Consider the following 8,660-nt stretch of genomic DNA (forward strand, 5'->3'; position numbering starts at 1 on the left):
ATCCATAGCGTTATTCACACATCTAGTCAGTCATGCAAAAAATGTATCCCACTTCTATTTACTCACCTATACAGTTATGCAAACACACCTCACATACAAATACTAACACATATTAGCTGCTTCCTCAAATCTACTCTAGAGGCATCTGATTGCACGATACTAGGAGACTTTAATTATTACCTAGAAAAGTTGTCTGATCATGATACAGCCTTTTTAGTCGACTCAATGGCTAATTTTTCATTAACACAGATCATCAAGTACCACACCCATGCTGCTGGACATACCCTACATGGGATTTTCACTTCAGAATTGTCTCTTCAACTATCAGAAGTGATTCCTGTTCCCCGGTCCGGCCACAAAGCGATATTGTTTTCTCTAATTGCAGACCAGAATTCTCAGATAGTTGGAAATAAACCTGTCTGGGTGAACCGCTAACACTGGACCAATATTAACCCTCCTACCCTACAAACTCTATTATCAAGCACTATCCCAGACCTTTTAGCAGATATTAACACCTCTGTCCATAAGTTATCCTTATGGATCAAACCAGTGGTGGACATCTTAGCCCCCACAAAGAGTTGTTGCTCTCGGCAGAAAAGTCCTTCTGAAACGTGGTTCACAGATAATCTTAAACCAAACAAGTATGTAGGAGGCTAGAAAGAAAATGGAGAATAAAGTATGATTTGAAGGTGAAAACCAAGTATGCACAAGCTTTGGCGGCCTACAAGAAAATGATTGTAGGGGAAAAATATAAATACTTTATGGCAAAGATCCGAGAGGCAGGGAATTCCTGAAGAGAGCTTTTTTCCACAGTGAAAAACGTAGATAAATTACCAGTAATGGCGCAGACAGAAAGTAGTGCAGAATTCTGCAATTTACTGAGTCAGTCATTTATAGATAAGGTTGAGACGGTGTATAATTCCTTTAAGGACAGTGTTAGCTCAGTCACTAAGATTGCTCCGAAAGCCTTAGATCCTATGGTCACCATTTCAGCCTTTTCTTCCCCTACCCCACACCAGAACACCTCATGCAGGTGGTACAAAACCTCTAAACCAGGAGCCCCAACAGACCCCTGACCTCCGAAAATATGTCATCTGTTTACGAAAGTATTAAGCAAACCTCTAAGTTTGGTGTTCAATAAGATAGTCTGTCAGGCATCTTTCCAGACTCTTAGACGATAGCTTCACTTCTTTCTCTTTTAAAATAACCAAACCTTGACCCTAAGGACCCCAGCATCTATCGTCCTATTTCTAGGATCCCATTCTCTGCAAAAGTACTTGAGAAACGTTTCAATGCACAACGTACGGCACATATTTCTTCAAGAAACTCTTGGATCCTTCACAATGTGGGCTTCGAGAAGGACATGGAATGGAGACAGCTTTGGTCATGGCAGTGGAAGAACTCAGGACAATACTGGACTCAGAGGTCAAGGCTGCCTTGATTTTTTCAGACCTATTGGCGGCCTTTGTTACGGTGACCCACAAAATACTAGCTAGTAGGCTAGTAGAGTTGGAGTTAAGAGATTCTGCCCTCTCTCTGTTATTGCCCTACATAGCTGACAGAACATTCTCCATTGAAATGGGAACCTTCTCATCCAAATCTTTCAAGCTGCCTTGTGGGGTGAATCAGGGTGCGTCTCTGAGCCCCACATTATTTAATGTATATGTGGCACCTCTGGCCTCAATCATCAGGCAGTTTGGGATCTCGGTCGTCTCTTATGCAGACAACACCCAGTTGGTGGTGTCAGTCTCAAGCAACGTGGTTGAGACCGCCAACCGATTCAAGAGCTGTATGTCACAAATCAACCAATGGATACAGTCTAACTACTTGAAATTGAATGGTGGAAAGACTGAGGTCTTGCTGCTGGGCACCGACACAAATTTCTGGTCACCCAGGTGTTGGCCTGCCAATCTGGGAGATTGTCCACCCCCAGTGCCCTACATCCAAAACCTTGGGGTCATCTTTGATGACAAACTAACATTTAGTAAGCAGATCAATAGACTATTCTCCAAAATCTGGTTTATTCTAAAATCCACCAATTCTTCCCTCCCGATGCAATAAAAACCCTCTGGTCACAGCATTGGCACTTTCGGGATTGGACTATGGGAATGCACTATACTTGGGAATTCAATACCATCATCTACTAACACTGCTGCGTTTGCAGAACGCTGCAGCTAGATTGGTACTAGATATCCCATGGTTAAAAACAGTCTCTCACGGTTTAAGAGCCCTCCATTGGCTCCCAATGAAAAAAAGGATTGAGTTTAAATCCCAATGTCTGGCCTTCAAAGCTTTACATGGCTTAGGGCAGCATTTTCTGAAGATGCACCTGAAATGGTATGCGCTGGCCAGAAGCTTAAGATCATCCCATACAAAACTTTTGCAGACACCTAAGTATAAGAAGGCCTGCTGGGGTGGCAGTAGTTTTCTGTTAGGGACTGTTAAGATCTGGAACCAGCTTCCTATCTCCATAAAGAGCAGCTCATCACTTTTGTCATTCCGAAAAACCTGGCTCTTCAACAACTGATTCTTCCTGTATTGCCACCAGTACTGCCCTTGGTCATTTGTCACGCTCTATAAATATATCAATCAAATCAAATCAATCATACTTACTCTCTTATACAGTCACTGATACAACCACATACTCATCCATACAGCCACTCTCACAATCACGCACTCTCACATATAGTTCATTTATATACTCCAACACTCACATATACTGCCTTTTACATATGTGGTTACTCACACATGTACCACTGAGACATCCATTCACTCAGCAACACACCCATAAACACACCCACCCACCCATATGGCCCTTCACAAATACACTCTTCAACCTATACACCCAGTGAATCACCCATTCACACATCCATGCACAGTCACATACCACCCACTCACCCACACGGATACTCAGACAACCAATCAATGACCCATATAGACACTCATTTAACTACTCACCAACCCATGCAACAGCTTACACACCAACTGACAGACTGATACATACATTTACACATTTTAGTAACTAACACATGCATTCACTAAGACGTGTTTAATCACTCACTTATACAGACAGTCACAAACTTACTAAATCATCCATTCAAACACTTAGACACCCACTTACTTTTGAATACACCTTGACACACACACACACACACAAATATATATATATATGTAATATATAAAACATACTTAAACTTTTCACAAACACACAATCACTGGATGATGTCATCAGTGATGTCATCCGTGATGCCATTTGAGATGTCATCAGTGATGTCGCTGACCATGTTATGAATGTTATAATATGTGATATCATCAGCAGTGCATTGCGGTGGCTCATGTTATAGGTAGCTGAACTAACTATAATAGCCGAATTTCTCTGGTTTTGTATGAGTGAAATGTCCAACTAACTATAACGTCCCTGAAACCTATGGTTTTTTCTGTGAATTTGAAAGGTTTTTTAAATGCTAATTTCTAACTTTAACGTCCCTGAAACCTATTGTTTTTCCATATACATCTTCAAATTGCCTGCTTATTCAATACAAACAGGCCAAACAGGCTCCAACACACTCAGATTTTCCGAAGCTGTCTTTCTCAAACCAAATGCCATTGCCATATGCAAATTTACTTATACACATTCTCGGGAGTTTGAAAAACCCACTTAAAGTGAGAGTGCAACATTTCTGATTTAAAGTGATATGTGCATCAAAAACCAAAACACGCATTCCCATTGTTCTGAGCAGTTCGAAAACCTGTGAATAAAGTGAAAAGTGCCTAAACAAATATTTTGAACACCAATTCAACTAGCATGTATGTTTCATTGGCAGCTGCCAACAATTATTATAGATATGCATATTCATGAACGTGTTATGCTATATCGATGTAGCTGTGGGAGCAATTGCTAACTATACAGCAATACAATTAATTCAACCCATTACACAACAGGATAAACATGATTCAAATTACCCCCACAATATACCAGTTATGAATACTTTATGATCAAGTGCAAGTGCCCATGTTTACTCAGCTTCTCTACAAACTATAATATGAATTTCTCCAAGCTATAGATTCATGCTATCAATGGTGAAATCTGTTCTAAGATAAGGTGCAAAACCAATAAAACACAAAGAATAAAAGTGATTTAAAAGTTACAATATGAATTAGGATTGGGACATCAGAGCTGAAGGTAAAATACAAAATCACAATTAATGTATAATATATGGTGCTGGACACAGAACCGATACTACCATTTTTTCTAAAAGATGTTCAGGTCATTAGGAATCTTTGAATTAAATCATAAAATGCATCTTGATTCTTATTGCCTCAAATATCTTTCTCTGTTGCCACCCCTCAGTCTACCTGGTACTTGATCCATCACAAAATACTCCAACCTATTGACATTACTGTCATGCATCTGTTCGAAGTTTCTTGCCATTGTGAATGTCTGGTCTTTGTTTTTGATATCTCTGATGTGCTGTAGAATCCACTGATGCGCCCGTAAAATGGTGCTGCCTCTGTACATCTTGTAGCAGCTACATCTAAGCACATATATGGCAAATTCACTTCTGCAGGTGATTGGCTTCATGCTCTGCCATTTCATGTCCAAAAATGGCAGAGGTTCCTCTGTTGTATTCGTACCATATTTACATGCTCACATGCTTTACATTTATAGCATCGTCTGAAGCCTCTGTTATATTCCATATAGGTAGCTCAATATAGCCTCAGGTAACAACGTAACCCTTCACCTATATTCTTCCTGACATTTCATACATAATGGTTCTGACGAAGTGGATTTCTTCTACCTCGGCCAGGTATGCTTACAAAGGAAGACCAGCAGTCGGAGGTAACTGAAACATAAAAAGATTTATTGCGCTCGAGCGGGTACACCACCTCACAGCTCCATGTGGCTATGAGGGAAGTGGACAACTTACAATAGTCAGAGACAGCCTTATATACTTTTGTGCTCCATAAGCGTAGGCGGGGATGGATATGATAAATCAGCAGCTGTCAAGGATGATTAATGATCTCCAAACAATATCACGTACTGGTCAGGGCCAGTGACTCGGGAAATATGTATACTTGGCTTGCTGAACACAAATATAAAGGTTACTCACTAAACCCCATCAGTCATCAATAATCTTGTGATACACAGAAATAAAGCAGAACTATGCAAAACTTGTGCCAAGTATAAACATGGGCGGGCTTGTGGTTACAGAGTCAGGCGCCCACTTGATTAGTCATCCGGATACAGAGCAAAGGTTACATCTTTTGTGTCAACAACGATTCATTACCATCAGCAGTCTTTTGTTAGCTGTAATACATTTGGCATTACTTAGATAGGAAAGTTGAGCAAATGAGTCATTGACCTTTAAACAATACACCCTGCTCTACTTGTGCGTCATAAAGTGAAGTGCAAACATATGCTCTGGGGTCGACTGGTGTATTAACATTTCCTTGTGCTGATGAAGCGGCCACATCATATGTGCTGAGGTGGCAAGCTAAAGAGACTAATAAAATACAAAATGGTGGCTAGGAAACACAAAATGGAGGAGCTTTCGTCCATTATATAAACTGTATTTCCACAATCGGCCCTTTGGACGCAAAGTCCAACATTTTGTAGCGGCCTAATGCACATGTTCATATATGGGCCGGCTGTTACTATAGTGGGCCTCACTGCGCTCATTGACGTAATCAACTAAATTATCGTCAGGAGGGTTGTTATCCGAGATATCAATATCCATCATTTGCTGGGTTACAACATCCCTCATTATAAGAGCATTAGTCACAGTTATTGGGGGCATTGGGGGTGGTTTTAGCAATCGCCCCAAACACTGGCAACACATGGGCAGGCAATGAATGAGAACGCAGCACCCAATCACCACAAGGAAGATAGCTACTAGAAACATCCCTATCTTCCAGCCCCAGGCAGACAAGGCGTTCCAAAAGGAACCTACAGGATCCCAGGGGCCGACATCACTATGGGCCTGGGCACCTATATCATATAGTCTTTTGACAGCCTGCCTAACCGATGTTGATGAGTCAGGAATATACGTGCAGCAAGAGGACCCGATCACTCTACAGACTCCACCCCGTTCTGCTAACATCATGTCTAGCACAATCCTGTTTTGAAGAGAAACTAATCTGAGAGCCTTAAGCTCAACTGTGATGTTCTCAATTATGCCTGCTGTCTCTTCTATAGTAGCTTCTAATAGACGGGACAACCTGCGTATATTTCTGGAATTTATGGCAGGGCCATACCAAGGAACAAAGGCCTTTAGTACATCACCAGCTATCTCAGCCGCTGTATCTCCTTGATCAACACTCCTCCTACCCCTCAGAGTTCTGGATGCTCTATTCACTTCTGCAGTACTTTTTACAGACATTGCTGGTGTTACAAGACCTAGGTGACAACAGCCACCCCAATTCACTGGTAGCCATATATAGGCCCTGGAACCACAAATGAAATAAACTGAGTCACCAATATAGAGTGGAACAGTTATTTCCTGGGAAGACACTTCAAATGTCATATTGCAATTGGTACTATTCCCCATGTTGGTGGTACCGTTGCTCCTAATACATATACTCCCAAGCACACTACGCTGTCTCATTTTCAAAAAGGGTATTTCTCTGGTGTCCCTATGGAGCGGAGGTGTGCTATCATTTTTTACCAAAAACAGTGGGGTGAATATGTTGGAAAATGGGAACGTTGCATTTGGTAAAATAACTTCAGAGCAATTCCCTGACTGGAGAATGTCTTTATCATAATGGGTGTACAAGGAGGCAGTTGGTGTTCTAGTGGTAGAACGGGAAGTTACTAAGTTGCTGAAGACCCTTATTAGCTCAACTTTCAGTATTGCAATGTGTAATGCATAACAGGATGCTTCAAATGGCAGGGGTACTTGGAGAAGGGGTATACCTTCGTCTACATAGGCTGGGAATTGCATACAGATCCAACAATTATTTTTATCAATTACTTGATGGGTCTGATGAAGTAAGGTAAGGAAAGAATTATGACGCATCTCCTCTCTGTGATCCATATCCTCTGGTGGTACTGTAACTGAGGGGACAAAGTCAGAGGGAAGCTCTGATGGGAGCGGGGCTGTTTTTGCAATAGGATGGTAGAGCTCTAGGAGATACAATAAACCAATGACCAAAGACATTATGCAAAATAACATACAGAATATGCATAGTTTGGAGTGCCATCGCCCCTTTTTGTTCAATTTAAGAGTGGAATATGTATCCTCCATCTCTAGTAAAGGAAGATGTCTTGTTGTTCTTCCAAACAAATATACCATTCGAAATACTTTGGATTTTGATATATACAATCTCACAAGTGCGGTAGTTCAACAGTGTTCGTTATAGGCCTCACTGTTACAGACCTTGCAATTGGCAAATTTGACCTCACACCCTCTCCTCCTATGGATCGCTGGGCTTCGGAGGTATTTCTTTATTCTCTTTTCAGCTCAGAGTTGGCAGTGTCCTTATTTTACTAACCTCACTGCACAAGTTAGTCCTTTAAAGTTGGCACTATTCAGTGCGTGGCAGTTGGTGCTTGCTCCGTCCTAAGCACTCTTCATCTTCCTTGGGCGTAGATTGTATCCTGATGCAGCTTGTTGATCATCAATGCGTGCAGGAATGCAGTCACCAGTCCTTCGGTCAGAACGGTCCTCTTCCGGGGGCAGTGCTGGCCAGAACGGTGGTGCTCTCTTCACATTTGATAGATGAATCCAGTTTTTATGTCCGTCACATCGAACCGCCGTCTGTGTGACTAATAGAACCTGCGCTGGCCCCTTCCACCTGGGCTGCAGGCTGTTCTTCCTCACAAAGTTCTTGGTCAGGACCCAGTCCCCGGGTCTGATGTTGTGTACTTCTCCTTCCAGAGGCGGGGACCATGTGTCTCTGACCTGTTGGCGAATGGTAGACAGGGCAGAAGTTAGTTCTTTACAATAATCCAACAAAGCAGAATGCGTCAATTCTTGCAACTTTGGTGGAGAGGCAAACCCATATACATTTGCTGGTTTCCCCATAACAAGCTCATATGGGGAGAGTCTGTTTTTGGATGTAACAGTTGTCCTCATGGAGAACAGGGCTAAGGGCAAAGCATCTACCCAACTGAGAGTGCTTGATGCACATATTTTTTGCAGTTTATTTTTCAATGTAGCGTTACAGCGTTCCACAAGCCCTGCTGCTTTTGGGTGATAAACTGAATGAAAACTTTGCTTTATCCCCAACCCTTGGCAGACTAGTTCCATTATTTTATTCGTAAAATGTACCCCGTTGTCACTCCAGAGACTTCTGGCCAAGCCATAGCGGGTGAAGTACTCTCTCAACAACATTTTAGCTGTGCTCAATGCGGTGTTGTCTTTTAAAGCGAATGCCTCCACCCAGTTACTGAAACTACATATAACGACAAAAACGTATCTTTTGCCATTGGCAGGGGGCATTTCTATGTAATCCATCTGTAGGCATTCAAAGGGGTATTCTGGTAATCTGAAATGGCCAGGTGGTACTTGTATTCCTTTTCCCACATTGTGGAGAGCACAGGTCATACAGTTCTTGGATAATTTTACAGCTGTCTTCTTAATGTTTTTGTTGACCCATATCTTTTCAATGGTATTTGTCATTCCATCAGCCCCCAAGTGTGCGGGACCATGAACCATGTG

At 41.9% G+C, this 8,660-nt stretch overlaps 1 protein-coding gene across 1 annotated transcript; it reads right to left on the bottom strand.

Annotated features, from left to right (window-relative positions):
• Window positions 1-4,841: 4,841 nt before the first annotated feature.
• On the bottom strand, window positions 4,842-7,292 carry LOC147679704 (uncharacterized). Its single transcript, XM_086943281.1, has one exon. It carries the CDS (start codon window positions 7,290-7,292, stop codon window positions 5,622-5,624), a length of 1,671 nt encoding a protein of 556 aa, XP_086799407.1. The 3' UTR covers window positions 4,842-5,621.
• Between the last annotated feature and the right edge of the window lie 1,368 nt (window positions 7,293-8,660).

Source organism: Lissotriton vulgaris, chromosome 11 (assembly GCF_964263255.1).
Source record: "Lissotriton vulgaris chromosome 11, aLisVul1.2, whole genome shotgun sequence".
Classification (NCBI taxonomy): Eukaryota; Metazoa; Chordata; class Amphibia; order Caudata; family Salamandridae; genus Lissotriton; species Lissotriton vulgaris.